At 42.3% G+C, this 22,271-nt stretch overlaps 1 protein-coding gene across 13 annotated transcripts in view; it reads left to right on the plus strand.

Moving 5' to 3' along the window:
• The first annotated feature begins 476 nt into the window (after positions 1–476).
• The window catches only part of EIF4G3 (eukaryotic translation initiation factor 4 gamma 3), a 336,241-nt gene continuing 314,446 nt past the window's right edge, over positions 477–22,271 (plus strand). For 5 of the 13 annotated variants that reach the window (XM_028090794.2, XM_028090796.2, XM_088022576.1 and 2 more), the window contains exon 1: positions 863–1,126. In XM_028090794.2, the coding sequence (XP_027946595.2) occupies positions 912–1,126 (215 nt within the window). In that variant the 5' untranslated portion in view covers positions 863–911. Of the gene's footprint in view, positions 586–848; positions 1,127–22,271 lie in introns of those variants that run through there. The other 8 variants (XM_028090799.2, XM_088022579.1, XM_088022580.1 and 5 more) reach the window with 4 other exon arrangements.

Here is a 22,271-nt window from a genome sequence, read left to right on the forward strand (position 1 = left end):
AGCGGGTTTCTTTCCAGCGGTTTCACTCTGGTTAAGCGGTTCCTTCCACTGTAACCGAGGTTTCTCGCCTCACCGCCTCCCGCCCCTGCGGGCAGGGCTCTGCGGACCGCAGGCTCCAGGGCCGTTGCCATTGTTCTTGGAGGCCGGGCAGCAGGGGAGGGCTCTGGCGGACCTCGCCTTTGGTCTCTGCCTCCACCCCGCACCCCCGCCGCAGCGAGCCTGGGAAGCCCCCCTCGCCGATCTTTCCCGAGGAGGAGAGTCAGCCCCAGAGCTCTCCCGAACGGCCGCCGAAGACGCCCCCGAGCGTCTCCGAAGAATCCCGACCGCTCGCAGTCTCCGGAAAGAGCCGAAGGCGCTTCCCACTCTCGGCCTCCCGAGCCGCTCCGAAAAGGCCCGAAGTTTTCCGAGCGGCCGTCCTGCCGGACTGCTGGAGGCGGCCGCAGCGCCATGTTGGATGCTCTGCTCGTTGAGTGAAGAAAATCCGCCGGCATCGCCTGAGCCCCGCTACCGAGAAGGGCGCCGCTTCCCCCGGGGAGGGGGATAAAGACCCCCCGCCGCCGGCCCATGAGGATATTGCCGTGAAAGGTCCGGTCTCTCCGCCTCCTGCCCCCGCCGGGTCCGGCCCCCCCCCTGGGGTCGCGTTGTCACGGAGACCGGCAGCCGGTGGTGCTGGCCCGCGGGGCGGCTGCTGCTGCCGGCGGCGGCGGCGGCGGCGGCGGCGGCGGCGGCGGCGGCGGCGGGCGTGTGTGACCGGCCCCGGCCCCCTCCTCCTCCTCCTCCCAGCCTCCCCCCGGCCCCCCGCTCCCGCCGCCTCCCCGGGTCTGCCCCCATCCCGCCCCCCCGCTGCCCCCGGCCCCTGCACCCCGGCGCGCCCGGTCCCGCTCTGGGGGGGTTGGTGGCTTCGCTTTGCCATGAGTTTACCGCAGAAACCGGCTCTGAAATCAGGCTCAGCGGCTGCAGCAGGAACCGGACCCGGCACGGGAGCGGCGGCGGCGGCGGCAGCAGCGGTACCGCCTCCTCACCCGGCGGCAGCAGCAGCGGCGGCGGCAGCGGCGGCGGCGGCGGCGGCGGCAGCGGCCCCTCCTCACCCGAACATCAGGGCCCTCCAGACTCAGGCGCCCCAACAGTATCCTTTTCACCTTCCTGCCGGCCCTTCGGCATCTCGCCGCAGCCGGGGGGGGGGGGGGCCGTGGCTCCCCGGGGACCCTCCTGCCGGCCGCCGCAGCCCAGCCGGGTTAGGGGCTGCTGCTCTAGCCCCCGCGGCCGGCTCGGCCGGAGCTTTCGGGGTGCTCCGGCGGCAGCAGCCCTGCGGGGGACCCCGGGACCCTCTGCAGTACTGTGAAAACTAGCTCCGCTCGGCTTGGCCTCTGCAGCTCTTCCCTTTTAGATCTGGGGGACCCTTCCCCCCCTCTTCGCCTCCCCCCGCTCCCCTTTATTAGGCCGAATTTGCTGGTGCCTGGGACCAGCCCTGCAGGGAAGGCTTTTCTGATTGTTGTGAGGACTACACCCTCCTCCTCCTCCTCCTCCTCCTCCTCCTCCTCCTCCTCCTCCTCCTCCTCTCCTCCCCCTGCTCCTCCTCTCCTCCCCCTGCAGCAGGGCCTGGTGGGCTTTCCTAATTGTTATTATTAGTACATAATAAACTTTAATGGTAAATTTCCTGTTTGAAGCTAAGCTCAGTTCGTGTCTGAGGTAAGTCGGATTTTAAATCTATGGTGAAAATATACAGAAAGCATCCCCTGTGGCTAATGTTTAGCGGTGGGGGGAGTTAGGTTGCGTGTGGTGGAACGCGATCTGAGGAGGAAATGTTACACCGGACGCTTCCCTGTCTTTGACCTTTTTAAAGGAAGAGGAAGTTAACTGACATTACCCATCACCCCCAAAAGTCTCACTTCTTGGAAGGCTTGTGTTATGATGGATATTTTTAAAGGCTTTAATTTTCTCTTCGTAGGCCTGATGTCTAGAGGGGATCAGGGCTTCTGGAGGAGAGTCTAGTATTGAATGTATCTAATTTCATGTCATTTGCTCGATTGTAGAATTTTTTGGACAGCTTTGATTGAAAAGACTTGACCAGGTATTTTAGTCAGAAACTAGCCGGTGAAGGTAAAACGTTGAATTCATAAATTCCACGGAGATTTGGAAAGGTATTACCTACCTGAGAATAACATTTCATCATGCACCTTTCTTTCCCCCCATCCGTTGTATTTATATAAATCAATAAATAACCATTGGATGTTAGATGTGTTGTGTTTTTGTATTTGTGTCATTTTGTTCGACTTCCAGAGAGAGTAGGGTGTTTGAGCAAATAACTGCCATGAAGTCCACGGATGATTTCACAGTCTGTAGTTTGATTCCTGTCTGTATCGATTACTTTGAGAAGGGAAAGATACCTCCCTTCTAGAGTCATTTCAGGTCATCTTTTGGTTTCTGTCAAGTGTCATTTTCTCTGTTCTTTTAATATTGTTATTCAATCCAGGCGGTGTGTCGCAGAGTAAGGATAAATTCCATTCCAGTGTGATGTGTGTACTGATTTCATAATGTTTTTATCCTGCATGATTCTGTTCAATTAAGAATTTTTCACAGATGAGAATGCTTAGTGATATCTTAGTGTTGCTCATGGAAAATCTGGTTGGTTTTGATCAGTATCCCTAGTTGCTTTACTTTTGGGGGAAAAAGGATTGGCTGATTTGCCTACTTGAAGGTAGGGTTCAGTGCTGGATCTCTAAAATATATCTTCACTTAATGCTTTGTGAGTTTGAATTCCTTAATCATTTGTCTTTTTTTTTTTTTTTGGTCTTGATTGCCCATACTTGGTTAGGGCTATAAGTTTATGTACTGTGCCACCAAGTAAATTTTTCATTATCTGTATTTTGGAGCTATTTTGGCAATTAAGCATTGAAAGGAAGCCCATGGTGTGTGTTCTTGATGTACAAAGTGATAAGTGAGGACCAGTGCTTGGTGAATTTGGTGGCTTTATTTGGACACAAAGAGTTGTGACTTAAGTGTTTCAAGTGTGCTTTTTCTTAATGCGTTTCACAAAGGAAGGATTTATAAAAGCTGAGTTGGTTGCAACACAGAAGTAGTTACTAGTACTGCAACAATTGTTAAAGGGCATAAATTTAAGGTGTAATTTCCAGTGGAGATGATTTCTTACATCTATTTGTAGTAACATGGGGTAGTTGGTTTTTATGTGGCTTTAAGTTTTTACTTTGTCTCATGTCATAGAAGAAATTAAAATTCTTGATGTATTTCACAATTCTGTTATCTTACTGCTTTACTCACAGAAAGATTTCAATTAGTGAAATCTAAAAGTTTGTATAGTAAATGAGGTATAGGTTACAGATTTCATTAGAATATGCTAATGATGAAATGTTACCAGTGGTAATGGGGAATTGGTTAAAATGGATTGAAACAGAGCATTTCTGCTTTTCTACCCTGAGTGAGTGTGGGAATTTACATTTGTTTGATGAAAGTGGTCATCATGTGATAAGTTGATAGACACGAAGCTTTGAGACTGGAGTGCAAGGCTGGAGTTGCTTTTTCTATGGCTTGGTTAAATCTCCAGTTCCTCAAAATATATCAGTGCAGTTGTGTTTGAATTTAATTAATAAATTCATATAGTATTTTAAGTTTATAAAAATACTGAAAGGAGGTTGACCAGTGTCCTTCATTTGTACTTAGTGTTCAAGTGACAAATCAGAAATAAAGGGGAATGTTGGCAATAATGATTTGGAATATAAACTGGAACCTGCCTCTAGGCATCATTATTTATTTATTTTTTTAAAGATTTTATTTATTTATTTGAGAGAGAATGAGAGACAGCACGAGAGGGAAGAGGGTCAGAGGGAGAAGCAGACTCCCTGCTGAGCAGGGAGCCCGATGCGGGACTCGATCCCGGGACTCCAGGATCATGACCCGAGCTGAAGGCAGTCGCTTAACCAACTGAGCCACCCAGGCGCCCCTCCAGGCATCATTATTGCATGGCAGGCTCATAAAGCCATTTTAGGCAGAGGATTTTGACTGCAAAGAGGCAGGGAATGGGGCCTGGCAAGGAATGGGACTTGATGGAGGGTGGCAGGGATGGTGGGGGATGAAAGAGGATAAACCCTGCTGTGAAAAGTGCTACTGGTGAGGGAGGAATATGCTTAGAATTTTTATAACATAATCTAGTATGAATAGTTTATGAAATTGGCACTTCAAGATACTTGCCTTGAGATGTGCTCTCCTCAGCTTCTCAGTATGAACTTTTCAGAAGCTCTGTTGAGCATCTTAAAAGAGATTCTTAACCTTTTCTGGGTAACAAACAACTTTGACATTTTGATGAAAGCTTATAGACTCTCTCCACAGAAAACTGTTGCTTACATTTTCAGGGGTTTCTTGAAACCTAGCCCTTTGGATGGAGATTGCTTACCTTTCAGATAATTAAAGATAAATGAGTTTGAATTTGGGTGCCCGAATAGTTCTGACTTAGAACAGTTTTGCAGTCTGTTATGAATACACAGTGTTCTATTTATATGGAAAGACTTCAGGGTGTAATTTCTCTCAGAGCTGCTGACACTTCTGGGGAGTCTAGTTACTGTTTTGGGGCAGCCAATTTGGTTAAGAAAATCAGGGCAGTGGGTTCTTTGAATGAACTAAGTTTGGTAAAGGCCTGTGGCAACCAGAAAATGACGTGTATCCTCAGCTATTTTGTCTTGGGTATAAAAACAAATATGCCCATTGAGGGTGTTTTTTTTTTTTTTTTTTTTTGTATTTAATTTCCTTTCTTTTAAAAATTTTTTTTTTGTTCTCTCTGTTGATTTTCAATTTTATAGGTTGAAGCCAAAAACATTTGTTTTCCTCTTTTTTGTTTCTTGACCAAAGCTAAATCTGCATAATATTAACAATAGTATTCATTTATTGAACGCCTCCTGTTCTAGGTACTACACATGCAGGATTTTATTTAATTTTCACAATCCTAATGAGGTAGCTACTATTTCTATTTTACAGATGAGGAAACTGAAGAGCAGAGAAGTAATGTTCCTAAGGTTGTCCATCTAGTAAGTGGTGGTCCGCAGTTCAGATTCTGGTATGACTGGCTCCACAGCTCATGAATGTCCTTTCTATTATGCCTCGTTGCTTCTTACCAAATCTGCATATGAGAGTGGGAGGTAGCTAGGGTAAGGTCTGTATGCAGTAAAGAGGCTCTGTGGAGTCATCTAGAACGCCATGATACTGTATCCTGTGTTAATTTGTTCATAACCACATACTATGACATGTAGGTTATCTTTATGTCATTGAGACTTATAGAATAGGCCTGCACATTTGATTCAGTGCATGTTTCTGCTTGTTCAGAAGTTAGCAAGGCCTCCAGCAAAATACTGTTGTAACTAGCAACCAGAGCTCTAAAGCTCATGAAGCAGCCCCAGTCTGTCTCCTCCTAAGCCCCACCATCAACAGAGATGGATGTGTGCTCTTAAGGGCAGATCCTTTTCTAGGAAGGAGAGGGGGAGACTGATGCAAGATGAAGATGCGGAAGGAAGAATGTTACTTAGATGCCTGAGTCACAGTGGCGCTTGCCTCTGCTCTGCTACTCCCTGTCCTAGGCTTACAGGTCTTAAAGTGAGGTATTTTTGTCAAACTGAGATTAAACCACCGAAGGACTGATATGTTGCTTTTCCACACTGGGGTTTCTGATAACGATTTTTACAAAAAGGTTTGCTGTTAAAAAACATTTGAAAACCGTGTTTTTTTGTTTTTAAGATTTTATTTATTTGAGAGAGAAAGCATGAGCACAACTTGGGGGAGGGGCAGAAGGAGAGGGAGGACCCTGGGATCCTGACCTGAGCTGAAGGCACATGCTTAACTGACTGAGCCACCCAGGTGCTCCTGAAAACCGTGTTTTAAATCATAATAAGATTGCCGTGTTTTAGCCATTTATATTGGAGCTTCAGTGTAAGTGGCAAGTTTTAAAATTGATTTGTTCGTTTATTGAGCATGTATTGTGTGCCAAACTCAGCGCTTGATGTAGGGTTGAAAAGCTTTTGCCCTCCGGGTGCCTGAGTTGCTCAGTTGGTTAAACATCTGCCTTTGGCTCAGGTCATGATCCCAGGGTCCTGGGATCGAGCTCCACATTGGGCTCTCTGCTCAGCAGGGAGAGCCTGCTTCTCCCTCTCCCTCTGCCTGCTGCTCCGCTTACTTGTGCTCTTTCTCCCTGTGAAATAAATAAAATCTTAAAAAGAAAAGAAAAGCTTTTATTCTCAAAGAACTTGGTCCCGACAGGTAAGTGACAGAATATCATGAAGCAAGTGTGATGATAACTCTGCTGTAAGGGCTTAGCCTGGAGGAAGGAGGAATTAGGGCTTCCTAGAAGAAATTGACATCTGAACTACATTAGAAGGATGAGTAAGAATTACCCGAGGTTTACAGAGCTTTCTCCTGCCAGCTGACTTTTCCCAATTCCATTGCTGTTGCTGCTGCGTAGAACTTGAGTAAATGGATTTCAGTCATATTTCAAGTTTTTAGCAGGATCAGAGAAGCTAGAGGAGGTAGTCTACAACATGGCAATCAGAACACAATCGCCATAAATTCAAAGTATCTTCTGCACCATAATCCCAGGAATTAGGGTATGAAAAGATACGTTTCAGATCTGGTCTCCTGGTCTCCTTCCCACTCATCTCATAATACCTCCCTGGTCTTCTGATAACTAGATTTTTGGCTTGGAAAGTAGCCTTGAAATATAAGTAAATTTAGCTTGATGTACTGAGAAGTGTACCTGATTTGTAGTAAAAAAAAAAAAAAAATCTGGATTTGAGTTTGGCTTTTCCATTTTTTAGAGGTATGGTCTTGGACTAATCACATAAATGCTTTGGGCATCAGTTTCCCTTTCTCTAAAATGAAGGAGTTAGACCAGTTTATGTGACTCTTGAATTAAAATGGCTTGTTTCTGAAGATTATGGTGTGAGGTTTGTTTTGTTCTTGCAAAGTAGGCGGGAAGGATTTATAGAGACCTATTAATGGATTCTTTGTCTGATGGTTAGTGACATTGATATTAGAAGCATGCTAACATGGATCAAGGCAACTTGATTGTATAAGAAACCTCTGGTTTTTGCTTATTAATGTTAGATTTAGTCAAACAGACCAATCGCTTCTCGGACTTTTGGCTAAGGTCAAGTGTAGTCAAAGAGACTGAAATGCTTCTGTGACTTGGGTAGGAAGATCGTGGGATGGCTTGAGGCCATAAAATAAGGTTACATGGCCAGTCAGATGCTTGCTCTGGTTGATGATACAGTTAGTTCATTATGAAGTATGAGGGAAAGTAAGTTCTGGAATAAACTCTTGTGATGAGGTAACAATCTATTTTTACTTTAGGAATAATAATTTGAGCTAATATAATAGGAAACTGTTTCCTGATTTTTAGCCAGGTGCCTGACTTCAAGCAGAGTATAAACTGCAGCTGAGATTTACATCGATGAAATATTGCAAGATCCCAAGCTACTTCTGAATTCTCAAATGGCTCCTAGTTCTTTGGCTTGCTGCCATCCAGAAGGAGTTTTTCACTTTCTTGTAACCTCAGCTGAAATTTGAGACTCTTTTAACTATTCTAAGTACATTTGAAATTTGTCAGTTTTTATGACCTTTATTAACTAGTAGTAGTTTTGTACTTTTTCAAGCCTTTGTGTGTGTGTTCCCACTTATGAGATACTAAATTCCATCAATAGAATGTAAGGTCCATAAAGGCAGAGAATTTTGTCAGTTTTGTTTGCTGTTGAATTGCCAACCTCTAGAGCAGTACCTCGCAGATCTAGGAAGTCTGTAAATATTTGTTGAAATGTTGATTAAATTAGAGTCTGGGAATCAGTTTTAAGCTAAGTTTTAGGACTAATATAGATGGCATCACAACTCACATTTAGCATTCAAGGCTGCCCTAAAATTGTTTTGCACTGTTGTGTAATTGAATTGATAATAGTTTCATAATTTTGTTTGAGATGGAATAACATTGACCCAGTTTACAAAGTCATCTAATGTGGCTGAGTTGCCTTTGAAGTATAGATACTGATGATGAGGGCTAGTATAAGGCCAAAGAGGAAAAACGTTTATAAGTCAATTATATGAAAAATTTTGTGATTATAAGAACTAATATCAAATCAGGAAATTAAAAAAATAAGGAAAAGTAAAAAGTCATCCATAATCTTAGTATGTAGAGATAACCACTGTTAACGTTTTGCTATATTTCTTTCTGACACTTTTTTCTGTGGGTTTTAAATGGGCTTAAATTCTGTCCTTTTGTTGTAACATAACTTAGGTCACATGACATATACGGGATTTTTTTTCTTTCTTTAAATACATGACGATTTTATTGCTAAAAAATGTCCTTTGGAGGGACAGCAGTATTTGTCTCAGTCTCCCCCATCCTGGCAGAGTCCCCAGGAGTGTTTCTATTACTGTAGAGGGAACAGGGACTGGGGCCAGGGTGAGACTACATATACGATTCTGTGTCTTGCTTAATTTGTCACTTAACTATCTGAGAGCAGAAACTAGGCGCTAGAAAATAGCATATAAGAAACAGAATTTGAACTGAAATACGAATTTAAAAAACATTAAAACAAGAGCTTAAGACTACAGTCAGGGTTTAGATTGGCAGAGGGGAGTGGATTGTGGTGAGTAATTAACATGAACAAAGGTTTGGGCATGAAATAAGCATCCTGTATGCTGGGTTGTGAGGATCCCCATCAGTATGCTTGGAGTGGAGGATTATTGTGGTAGAATATTTGAAATAATGGATCCAGATTGTAAAGGGCTTTGAATCAATGTAAGAGAAGGTTAGACTTCATTTGTGTGAAACTATTACTTTTTTTTTTTTAATGGCTTTATTGAGCTATAGTTCAGATACCACACAAACCACCCATTTAGAGTGTATCATTCAGTGGTTTTGAGTATATTCACAGTTGTGTGGCCATCACCAAAATCAGTTTTAGAACTTTTTTTTAAAGATTTTATTTATTTGAGAGAGAGAGAGAGAGATGGGGGGGCAGGGAGGAGGGGCAGAGGGAGACGGAGAAGCAGACCCCTGCTGAGCAGGGAGCCTGCCATGGGGCTCAGTCAGGAACCTGAGCTGAGCCAAAGGCAGTTGCTTAACCGACTGAACCACTTAGGTGCCTCAGTTTTAGAACATTTTTATCACTCACAAAAGAAACCCATTAGACTCCCCATTTCCCCCCAGTTCTTTCTGCCTGAGGCAAGTACTAATCTGCTTTCTGCCTCTGTAGATTTGCCTATTCTGGACATTTCGTATAAATGATACAGTACAGTAGATAGTCTTTTGTGACTGGTTTCTCTTACTCTTCATGTTTTCAAGGGTCATCTATGTTGTGGTATGTTTCAATACTTTTTTTTAAATTGCTGAATAATGTTACAGGTACCACATTTCCTTTATTCATCAGTTGATGGACATTTGGGTTGTTTCAGCTATTTTTTTTATTTTTTATTTTTTTTTAAAGAATTTATTTGACAGAGAGAGAGACAGTGAGAGAGGGAACACAAGCAGGGGGAGTGGGAGAGGGAGAAGCAGGCTTCCTGCTGAACAGGGAGCCTGATGCGGGGCTCGATCCCAGGACCCTGGGACCATGACCCGAGCCAAAGGCAGACGCTTAACGACTGAGCCACCCAGGCGCCCCCCCCCCCTTTTTTTTAAAGATTTTATTTATTTATTTTTAAGAGAGAGATCACAAGCAGGGGGAAGGGAAGAGGAGAAGCAAACTCCCTGCTGAGCAGGGAGCCCAAAAGGGGCTTGATCCTAGGACCCTGGGATTATGACCTGAGCCAAAGGCAGATGCTTAACTGACGAAGCCACCCAGGCACCTCATCAACTTTTTGATTATTATGAATAATTATGCTATGAATGTCTGTGTGGATGTAGGTTTTCATTTCTTTGGGTATATACTTTGGAGTGCAGCTGCTGGGTTTTATAAGGTAACTCCATGTTTGTTTTGTTTTGTTTTTAAGATTTATTTATTAGAGAGCCCACATGCGTGAGAGCAGGGGGAGGGGTAGAGGGAGAGAGAATCTCAAGCAGAATCCCTGCTAAGTGTGGAACTTGTCTCAGGCAGATCTCATGACCCTGAGATCATGACCAGAGCCCAAATCAAGCCACCCAGGTGCCCCAAGGTAACTCCCCAAGTTTAACATTTTGAGAAACTGCCAAACTTTCTCCGAAGTGACTGCACCATTTTGCATTCCCACCAGCAAAGTATGAGGGTTCCAACCCTTGTCATTATCTGCGCTTTTTTAATCGTAGGACATCCTAGTGGGTGTGAAGTTGTATCTCATTATGGTTTTGATTTCTTTTCCTTGATGGCTAATTGAGCATTTTTTTCGTGAGTTTATTGGCCATTTGTCTTTAGAGAAATGTCTGTTCAAATCCTTTACCCAGTTTTTTCTTGTCCCCTCTACCCAGTTTTTAATGAGGTTGTCTTTTATTATTGAGTTGTAAGGTCTTTATTCTGGATCCAAGTCTCTTATTATAGATCATGTTTACAAATACATATTTTTTTATTTGACAGAGAGTATAAACAGGGGGAGCGGCAGGGAGAGGGAGAAGCAGGCTCCCTGCTCAGCAGGGAGCCCAACGTGGGGCTTGATCCTAGGACCCCGGGACCACGACCTGAGCCGAAGGCAGACGCTTAACCGTCTGAGCCACCCAGGTGCCCCTATTTTTTTTTTTTAAATTTTTTTTAAAGATTTTATTTTATTTATTTGAGAGAGAGAGAATGAGAGATAGAACGAGAGAGGAGAGGGTCAGAGGGAGAAGCAGACTCCCCGTTGAGCAGGGAGCCCGATGCGGGACTCGATCCCGGGACTCCAGGATCATGACCTGAGCAGAAGCAGTCGCTTAATCAACTGAGCCACCCAGGCGCCCTATTTTTTTTTTTTTTAAGATTTATTTACTTAGGGGCGCCTGGGTGGCTCAGTCAGTTAAGTGGCTCTTTGCTTTCAGCTCAGGTCATGATCTCAGGTTCTTGAGATGGAGCCCCATATGGGGCTCCTTGCTCAGCGGGGAGTCTGCCCCCTCTCTCTGCTGCTCCCCCTGCTTGTGCTCTCTCACTTGTGTTCTGTCAAATAAATAAAATCTTAAAAAAAATAAAGATCTGGGCGCCTGGGTGGCTCAGTTGGTTAAGCGACTGCCTTCAGCTCAGGTCATGATCCTGGAGTCCCGGGATCGAGTCCCGCATCGGACTCCCTGCTCAGCGGGGAGTCTGCTTCTCCCTCTGACCCTCCCCCTTCTCATGTGCTCTCTCTCTCATTCTCTCTCTCTTTCAAATAAATCTTTAAAAAAATAATTAAAAAAAGATCTGTTTATTTGAGAGAGAGGGAGTGTGCACGTGTGCACAATACGGGGAGGGGCAGAGGGAGAGGGAAAGAGAGAGACTTTCAAGCAGACTCCCCGCTGAGCACGGAGCCATGCCCTATGGGGGCTCAACCTCATGACCCAAGCCCAAATCAAGAGTCAGAATTTTTTTTTTTTAAAGATTTTATTTATTTTATTTATTTATTTGAGAGAGAGAGAATGAGAGAGAGCACGAGAGGGAAGAGGGTCAGAGGGAGAAGCAGACTCCCCTGCTGAGCAGGGAGCCCAATGTGGGACTCGATCCCAGGACTCCAGGATCATGACCTGAGCCGAAGGCAGTCGCTTAACCAACTGAGCCACCCAGGTGCCCAAGAGTCAGAATCTTAACCAACTGAGCATCCCAGGCGCCCCTACAAATATTTTCTCCCATTCAGTGGGTTGTCTCTCTCTCTTTCTTTTTCAAGATTTTATTTTTAAGGACTCTACACCCAACTTGGGGCTTGAACTCACAGCCCCAAGACCAAGAGTTGCATGCTCTACTGACAAAGCCTGCCAGGCTCCCCTCATTTTCTTGTTAATGTCCTTTGAAGCATAAAAATGTTTAATTTTGATGAAGTCAAATTTATCTGTTTTTTTTTTTTTTTTTTTGTCATTTGTGCTTCCTTAGTGTGTCTAAGAAGGCTCTCCTTAACCCAGGGTCATGGAAGTTTACTCCTTTCTTTTCTTTTATAATTTTAGCTCTTAAATTTAGGTCTTTTTTTGAGTTAATTTTTGTGTATGCTGTGAAGTAGGAGTTCAAGTTTATTTATTTTTTTGCATGTGACTATCCAGTTGTCTTGGCACTATTTGTTGAAAGGAATATTCTTTGAATTGTCTGAGCACTTTGTCAAAAAATCAGTTGTGTGTGTTTTTTTTTTTAAAGATTTTATTTATTTATTTGAGAGGGAGAGAATGAGAGTTAGAGAGCACGAGAGGGAAGAGGGTCAGAGGGAGAAGCAGACTCCCTGCTGAGCAGGGAGCCCGATGTGGGACTCGATCCCAGGACTCCAGGATCATGACCTGAGCCGAAGGCAGTCGCTTAGCCAGCTGAGCCACCCAGGCGCCCAGTTGTATTTATTTATTTATTTATTTTATTTATTTATTTATTTATTTATTTGGAAACTGACATGATGAAACTGTTTTTGAAGATTTGTTGAGGTGGGGCGCCTGGGTGGCTCAGTTGTTAAGCGTCTGCCTTCAGCTCTGGTCATGATCTCAGGGTCCTGGGATCAAGCCCTGCATCGGGCTCCCTGCTTCTCCCTCTCCCACTCCCCCTGCTTGTGTTCCCTCTCTGTGTCTCTCTCTCTGTCAAATAAATAAAATCTTAAAAAAAAAAAAAAGATTTGTTGAGGTGTGCGGGTTGAAATAGGGAATAGCAAAGATTAAGAGAATAGGAATATCACAACTACATTTAGGGTGAGGTGTGCTATTTGTAAAATACGGCCTATTGAATAAATGAACTTTGATCATTTTCACCTTTTGTATAATGCCTGAAAAATAGGAGAGCTACTCGAAAGAGATTTTGCCTATCTCTATTAAGATAAATTCCTATTAGGCAGTGATAGCTTTGTGAAAAATAACATAAGGGCATTTGACTATTTTGCTGTGCTGTGAAGAATTGAAATTGTAAGTTACAAATTCTTGGGTTATTGTTTTTCACATAGAATATTAGTTCTGCCTAGAGCATTTATATAATTTTCAAGATAAATTTTATTTTTTATTAGGTTATAACCTCAGGCTATTCTAATGTGTACATTTTTATAAAGAAATAAAATTGGGAAATACAGCTCACCTCTAACACGATTCTTTCTATTCAGGAAAAGACTACATTAATGAAGAGGCTTTTTATAACCTTTCAGGTCTAATAAAAACAGGGTTTTGGATGAAAATTTTCTACACACACACACACACACACAGTCTCTTCATTGACTTGAAATATTACAGTGTGGGGATGGGGTTGCTGATTTTTTTTAAAGATTATATCTATTTTTTTTTTAAAGATTTTTTTTATTTGAGAGAGAGAATGAGAGAGAGAGAGAGAGAGCGCGCCCATGAGGGGGGGAGGGGCAGAGGGAGAAGCAGACTCCCTGCTAAGCAGGGAGCCCGATGTGGGACTCGATCCTGGGACTCCAGGATCATGACCTGAGCCGAAGGCAGTTGCTTAACCAACTGAGCCACCCAGGTGTCCCGATTATATCTACTTTTTAAGTTTTGTAAATTAGTATGTGTGTCTTTAGCTTAGCTCATTAAATATATGAGCTATGTAAAATTTTAATGATCTCACACACCTGATTAATATTGTTGAGACTTTGAGGTTAATATATCATATTCATTTGATAATTTCAATATTGTTGATCTTTTTTAGAAATATTAGAATTTGGAACCAGTCCAAATTCCTGAAGTAACTGCTGTTTCAAAAGTAGACAGTAGAGTACTTGACCTTAGCTTATTACATTTTGTGTTGCGATTGGGTGGGTGTACTTGAATGTGGTTTTAGGCAAGGCAGTGAAAGCTAAATGCTGCTCTGGAAAGTCATTGATTCTATTCTTGACTTTCTATTGAAAATCATAGTTATTTTTTTTAAGATTTTATTAGAGAGAGAACAGGTAGGGAGAGAGACAGTGGGAGAGGGAGAAGCAGGCTCCCCGCTGAGCAAGGAGCCTGATTCGGGCTTGACCCCAGGACCCTGGGATCATGACTTGAGCCGAAGGCAGATGCTTAAATGACTGAGCCACCCAGGCGGCCCTGAAAATCATAATTAAAAGATGCAAGCGTATTAGTATGTATTGACTTATTTTCCCTTTACATAATCATCTTTGGGGATCTCTGGGCTACCTTTCTGTTCTCCTCCCCCCAGGGGTGTTTATTCCTGAGGTTGAGGGAGATGCTGGTGACTTGCCAAAGCATCAGGTTTGTACAAACTCAGACTGATTTGAGGTGTTTAACAACAGTGATCACTTTGACTTACCAGTAGGTGACCGAGATATTTCTCCTGTAATGGTCCTGGTTTGGATGGTAAATTACACGGTCATCCTTATCTAGTAACCATTATATATAGTTTAGAAAATTAGGAGTCTTTATGCTCTATATGTGTTACTAAAATACTTCGGGAAGCAGCAAGACATTTTATATCCCTTGGTCTAACAATTTGTATTTGATCTTGTAGTTATAAAGGTCTTTGACATCAGCATGTGAACTAAATAGGAGCAAAGTATTGTCGGCCTCTTTAAAAAAAAGAAACTTTATTTGAATTGATTTTAGACCTGCAGAAAACTTGCCAAAATAGTAAGAGTTCTCTCCTATCCCTTGTCTCCTTCCCCTAATGTAAACATCTTCCATTATCATAGTACAGTTGTCAAGCACAGGAAATTAATTAACATTGATACAATATTATCAACTAAAGTGCAGACCTTATAATTATTACCAGTTTTTCTACTGTTCTTTTTCTGTTTCAGGATCCCACATTGCATTTGGTTATTACTTCTCCTTAGTCTCCTCTAGACTAATTGTTCCTTTCTCTATTTAATCATGCGTTTATCAAACACAGAGTCTAGGTAGAGAAAGTCTACCCATGCTTTTTGTGAAATTGAAGGCTTTGGTCTGTTCATAAGGATATTGTATGTGAAAATTAATGTCAATGATAAGGACAATTGTGAGAGCCCTCCAACAGGCAACATAGCCTTCAGAAACATATTGCTGGTTACCCTTCCTAATTTTTCTGAATATTTGGAGAGAAGAGTAATTCTTTTTTTTTTTGTATTCTAGAATCATACTTAGGAAAGTAGCTTAGTTACTATTCAGTTGAAGGCTCAGCTGAAAGGAATAGGATAACTAGAATGGCAAGGTTAGGATTCTCAAGGGAGAAGGAAAAAATAATGGAATCTTGAGACAAGAGAGAAGTAGAAAAGGGAAGGAAAATTTTGGTCATTGTTTTGATTCCACAGATTAAGTTAATAGTGCCTGATGCCTAGTAGACACACAGTGATTTATTAAATGGTCAGAGGACCAAGTGTTTATTAAATAACCGCATGTTCTAGCTGTTGATGGAGGTACGAAAGAAACCTGAAGTGTGGGGTCTCTGCCTCTTAGGTGCTCCAGTCAAACAGTTAAAGGAATTTAAGGTGCTCTCTAAATAGAGGTAGGAGGTCAGAGGCCTGAGAGATTAGTGAGGACTGGAGGAGTTAGGAAGTAGGATTTGGGCAGTTGGAAGAGGAAGGACGTTTATAGTTGAGGGAAAAATGCTTTTGTAGCAGCTAGGAAATATGGTAGATGGTGTATTTAGGGTGGTCAGAAGAGGTGCTTGACTGAAAATATAATGTGCAGTGCATGTGACAGTTTTGGAAACTGTTGAATATCTGTTCTTTTATTTTGTAGCAAACAAGTTTTTCAAAACCTGATACCTACGAACACGTTTGGTAGTTAGAGGAAGATGAAGTTGGTGCTCGGTGGATTGAGATCAGTAGGAAGCATGGAGACTAATATGCTAGGCCCACTTAAGGTTTTCCAGGATTTTACTGATACACATCTAGTCTAGAGGGAGATGAAAAGGAAAGAGTAATTATATCATGAAAGCTCTCAGAGGAAGAAAGCTAGGGATTTGAATATCCTTGGTGAAAGAATGAAAAGAGCTAAAACTGACTCCAAGGCTTTGAGACTGGAAAATGATACTGTCAGTGATAAGTAAAGAAGATGTAGGATTTGATTTTATATCATGTTGAGGTAGTGAGCAGATAAATTCAGTTGAGGACATGTTAGATTTGACATGAATGGAACATCTTACTCGGTTAAGAGATGGAGGTGAACTGGACATGTTTAGAAATACGGAGATGGAAGTCAGGTGAGCAGAAAGGGCTGGTAAAACAAATCTGTGGAAATACACGCATAACAGTGAAGAGGAAAGCAAAGGTTCTTAAGGGTCAGTGCAGCACCCACTGATGTGACGAGGATGATGAGTCGACAGAAAAGAGGAAGCGGCAGCTGCCAAGAGGAAAGAGAACCCCGAAAGCATAGTCTTTTACAGCTTTCCAGATTAGGTTTCCACGGAGCTTTACCTAGATGGGGAAAGTGACATTGAATAAGTGACAGGTAGACTTGATTTTAAACTGTGAACTTTGCCTATATAATTGTTGCTACATTTAAGGAAGATTGAAGACTGAAGAGAAATTCTTTCCAGGGTTTCTTTGCAAGCCTAAAATAAGTCCTTGATGGGCTTTGGTTTGGGTATTTATATTTGAGTCTATACTTCTGCTTATTTTGCTTAATTTAAAGAAGCTTAATTTGCTTCTCTAATATTCACATGTATTATAATAAAAAAAACTTTAAATCACTACCTACCTTGGCTACTCATAGGCTGCTATTGGGATTCTGGGCAGCAGTTATGAAATCATTACTTTATGTCCACTTTTTTTTTTTTAAGTAAACTTTGGGTCCAGTGTGGCATTCGAACTCACGACCCCAAGGTCAAGAGTTGTTGTATGCTGTACTACTGACTGAGCCAGCCAGGCGCCCTTCCATCAACTTTTTTTTTTTTTTTTTTGAGAGAGCTTGAGAAACTTGAGTGGTGGGTGGTAGGTGGGGGAGTGGGAGAGGCAGAGGGAGAAGGAGAGAGTCTTGTGTGGAGCCTGATGTGTGGGGCTCAGTCTCACGACCCTGAGATCATGACCTGAGCTGAAATCAAGAGCTGGATGCTCAACCAACTGAGCCATCCGGGCATGCCTAAATTCACATATTTAATGAAAGATCTTTATATGCTGATCAGGAATTCAGCATAGTGTGATAAACTCATTGTTACCACTCTTGATTGGGAAATTTTAAGCAGAAGAAAAGGAACTGATATATATATATATTTAAAGATTTTATTTATTCATCTGAGACAGAGAGAGAGAGCATGAGTGGGGAGAGAGGCAGAGGGAGAGGGAGAAGCAGGCTCCCTGCTGAGCCAGGAGCCCGATGTGGGGCTCGATCCCAGGACGCTGGGATCATGACCTGGGCCGAAGGCAGACGCTTAACCATGTGAGCCACCCAGGCGCCCCAGGAACTGATATTTTAGTTAGCCAGTCTTTTCCTCATTATTTATTGTGGATTGACTTATAATTTCCCAGGCTTTTTGAAATAGTGAAAATAGCTTGTGAATGATGAATTTGTGGACCTAAGGAGACTGGCTTACAAATTGGGAACTGCTTAGTTAGTTCAATATTTGTTCCAACTGGGAACTGATGATTTGGCAAGCTGTTTCATATGGAGTGTAAAACAAAACAGAGTTGGGATACTTCCTCCATAGGTTTCTTTTTTTTTTTCCTAAAGATTTTCTTTATTTATTTGAAAGAGGCGAGCACACAAGCAGGGGGAGCAGCAGAGGGAGCGAGAGAAGGAGGCTTTCCACTAAGGAGGGAGCCCGATGTGGGACTTGATCCCAGGACCCCAGGATCATGACCTGAGCCGAAGGCAGATGCTTAACTGATTGAGCCACCCAGGCATCCCTTTCCAGAGGTTTTAAAGAAAAATTTGTGGGCGCCTGGGTGGCTCAGTTGGTTAAGTGACTGCCTTCGGCTCAGGTCATGATTCTGGAGTCCCGGGATCAAGTCCCACATCAGGCTCCCTGCTCAGCGGAGAGTCTGCTTCTCCCTCTGACCCTCCCCCCCCCCTCATGCTCGCTCGCTCTCTCTCATTCTCTCTCTCAAAATAAGTAAATAAATAAAATCTTTAAAGAAAAATTTGTTTTCTTGTTTATGTATTCTAGCTTAATCATTCAATAGATGTTTGTTGAGCACTGAGGAGTTAGAAATAATAGTTTTTACCTTTGAGAAGCTTACTCTAGTGCAGGAGACAGCTATATAAGTAAGTAAACAGGAATCAATAAGCACAGGACCTGTGGGAGCTCTCAGGAGGGTCATTTATCTTGGGGGTGGGGCTGGAAGAGGATTGGGAGGAATGGAAGGGAGAGGCTTCCTAGAGAAGAGGATACGTGTAAGCTGCATCTGGAAGTCAGAACGAGCCATATGAAAGATAATGGTAGGAAAAAGGGTATTAGGCCAGGAATCAGCACATACAGAGACTCAGGGAAAAATGACTTGTTCACCATGGGTAGGCTAACAGTTTGGAGGGGAGCAGTGGACAGGTAGAGGCCACAGAAAGGGCATTATAAGTCAGGCTTGTCACACAGATGACAGCGGGGAGCCATCACCTGTAGGCTAGGGGGATGATATGGTCATTTTGAGATTTAGAAGGACCATTCTGGAGGGTTATGAGGAGGCAGGATTGAGTTAGGTTTGTAGTAAATAACTGAAATCCAAGATTGACATGTGAGTTATAATTTTTACTTGGGACTTCTAAAAGTAGGTTGTATGTACTTTTCCTAAGGATGACTTTGAGTTTGTTTACTTTTTTGCAATTGAAAATCTGCAATTTTCCAGATTTATGAAACATGCTTAGATATTTTTGTTCAAGAAAACTTGGAGCTGGGACGCCTGGGTAGCTCAGTTGAGTGTCTGCCTTCAGCTCAGGTCATGATCCCAGGGTCCTGGAATCGAGTCCTGAATCGGGCTCCCTGCTCAGCGGGAAGTCTGTTTCTGCCTGCTGTTCCCCCTGCTTGTGTGCGCGCGCTCTCTCTCTCTCTGACAAATAAATAACATCTTAAAAAACAAAACAAAACTTGGGGCACCTCGGTGGCTCAGTTGTTTAAGCATCTGCTTTTGGCTCAGGTCATGATCCTGGAGTCTTGGGATTGAGCCCCGTATCAGGCTCCCTGTTTAGCGGGGAGTCTGCTCCCTCTGTCCTTCACCCTGCTTGTGTTCTCTCTCTCTCAAATAAAATCTTTAAAAAAAAAAAGGAAAACTTGGAGCTATATAAATTTCCATGGTTGTTACCCAACATGCATTTGAAGATCACTTGAACTTTTATATCTCTTAAAAAGTTGATATAGTTCTGATTTAAGTTAGTGCATGGTTAGTAGCAGATTCATAGTAGATAGCTTATAAATTTATTATGTTTATAGTTTGTAAGGCATATGGTCTCGATACTGGAATAATGATGAATAGCACCTGCTCAGTACAAGTTAGGGCATCTTTTGTCATAGTACCTTATGACACTATAGGGACATATACATAGACGTATATATAGGTAAGTAGATGGACACATATGTAGGTAGATAGATCTATATCTCCTTATCAGTTCAGCTAGGAATTTGAAATACTAGGTTAATTTGACTGCTTTCAAAATGAAAAGGGAAATTAATTTAGGTGTAATGCCTAGATGAGGTGTTATATATGAAACTAGAAAGCAATCGGGAAGTGCTTTTCAATTCAGCCCTTGATTGGAAATCACAACTGAAAAATATATTTGGAAGGAATCTTTCTTAGGACAAAAGGATTCTCAAAGATCAAACCCTTTTTCGGTTCTGAGAAGAAACTGAGTTGAAAATACTCAAAACTGCAACAACAGAAGGTGATTCCATTGACTTTCAGGTTGCTTGGCCTCCCCTGCTCTCTCAAAAAAGATTAGCAATTCATGTTTTGCCTGCTTATTTTCAGTTCCATTAAAGAAGCTCTGAACTATGCTTTAAATGGTTAACAGCAGTGTGTGTGTGTGTGTGTGTGTGTGTGTGTGTGCGCGCGCACGTGTATGTGCACTTTTTCTGTGTCTGAGCATGTATAACAGTTGTCTTTGAAGGGACCTGGGTTATTGTAAACGGAGGCACATTCCTAGTTGCAAGAATGGTTTTTGAATGTTCTTTTAGGCACTTATAGTAGTTGTACTTTGAGAAAAGAGATTGTTCACTGTGCTTTAGGAGCTAGTAGCTAAGTCTGGTTCTTGTTAACCCTTAACTAAGAAAAATGGAGCTTGCTGACAATAGGTGGTTTTACAGGCCTGTGAAACTGACAGCATGTTCAGCAATGTAAACAATGGCAGCTGTCTTTTGCTGGCTTCTCTGTAGTTGAAGTTAATGAAACTGCTTCTCCCTAATGGCTTCACCTGCTGACTCATCGTTCAGCCCCTAAACAACCATAGTGTCCAGCATTATTTAATGCTGGGATTGAGAATAAAAGGAATTAGAGTCTTAGAATATGAGGGTTGAAATGGATCATGGAAATCCTTTAACTCAGCCCCTTCTCAGAAGGCCTCAACTATCAAAAAGAAATGTCAGACACACACAAAAATGTCACTGTGGTAGATGCCATAGTTGATAGTTAAAAGAATTAGTGATATTGCTATTCAGAGTGCCATTAGTCTTCTGGATGATCAAGGACTTTTTCCTTCTGTCTAGGAATCCTTGAGATGTGCTTTTTAGCTTTCCTTCAAAAATAACACATTATTCTGAAAGTGGCTGTAAGTTACTGTTATAGGGGCAGCATACATTTAATTTCTGCAGTAGTCTGTAGGAGGACTGTGTGAAGAAATAAAAAGAAAATGGCATTGCCCCTGATAATTTTCCAATCTAGTTCGGAAATAGATATGAGAGAGAAGTGGATAACATTTAGGAGCCAATTTATTAACAAGTGTGTAAGCTGATACGGCTGATACTGACACTGTGAAGGAGGCTTATGTAAATTTATGTGAGCTCTAACAGCAGTGATTTAGGTTTTTTTTTTAAGATTTTATTTTTAAGTAATCTCACATCTAACATGGAGCTCGAACTCACAACTCAGATCAAGAGTCACATGCTCCACTGACTGAGGCAGCCAGGTGCCCCAGTGATTTAGATTTTTGATGCAAAAAAAATCACTTTCAGAAATGAAAACTCATAGATTTTATTTTATTTTTATTTTTATTTTTTTAAGATTTTATTTATTTGACAGCACAAGTAGGGGAAGCAGTAGGTGGAGGGAGAGTGAGAAGCAGGCTCCCCACTGAGCAGGGAGCCTGATGCAGGACTTGATCCGAGGACCCTGAGATCATGACCTGAGGCGAAGGCAGATGCTTAACCAACTGAGGCATCCAGGTGCCCCAGATTTTATTTCATTTTTAAAGATGAGAGTGATTTGTGTGTTGGGGGGGAATGCAGAGAGAGGGAGAGAGAATGTGAGACACTCAGTGCTGAGTGCAGAGCCCGACACAGGGCTCCATCCCACCCTCGACCTTGGACTATATAAATTTGGAGGACAGTAAAATTCCCCCTCTCCAGGGCATTCAACATGACCTGAGCTGAAACCAAGAGTCGTACACTTAACACACTGAGCCACCCAGGCACGCCCCCCCCAATAGATTTTATTTCTGTAAATTGGAAACCATATTCCAAGAAACCGATGGCAGATTTTCCACAGACAGCACAGTGAAACCATTAACTTAAAACAGCAGTTCTCAGATTTTATTTTTGATCTCAAGACTCCTTTACACTATTAAAAATTATTGAGGATCTCAGAGCTTTTGTTATGTGGGCTATATTTGTAGATATTAAAAACAAAATTTAAAAATACTTTAAAATAGTGATAACAAATCCATTATATTAGCATAAAGTTTGACAAATGGAAAGTAAGTTTTTCAAAACAATTAAAATAGTAGCATTATTTTTGCAAATCTCTCTGTAGCTTAGTGGGAGAAAACTAGATTCTTATCTGCATTCTGCTGTATGTTTTGTTTGAAGGAAATCTTATCTATCTCAGATACGTAGTTGGGAGGGAGAGGAGTGTTTTAAGGTTATTCTCAGGTAATTGTGGATCTTTATTAATAACTACACCAAAACTAGGGTGTAGTTTCTTAACTAGTTTCAATTTGGGAACCTGAAACCATGCCCTTGAACTTTTCATGCAGTTAAATCTATTAGTCTGATTGTACTTTGAATAGATCTTTTTACCCACGTGTGACTTTTTTTTTTTAAGATTTTATTTATTTGACAGAGAGATAGAGCACAAGTAGGCAGAGCGACAGGCAGAGACAGAGGGAGCGGACTCCCCGCTGAGTGGGGATTCTGACA

The sequence above is a fragment of the Eumetopias jubatus genome, unplaced genomic scaffold, assembly GCF_037043125.1.
Source record: "Eumetopias jubatus isolate StellerSeaLion01/CBP00866 unplaced genomic scaffold, mEumJub1_p1.0 scaffold_4, whole genome shotgun sequence".
Classification (NCBI taxonomy): domain Eukaryota; kingdom Metazoa; phylum Chordata; class Mammalia; order Carnivora; family Otariidae; genus Eumetopias; species Eumetopias jubatus.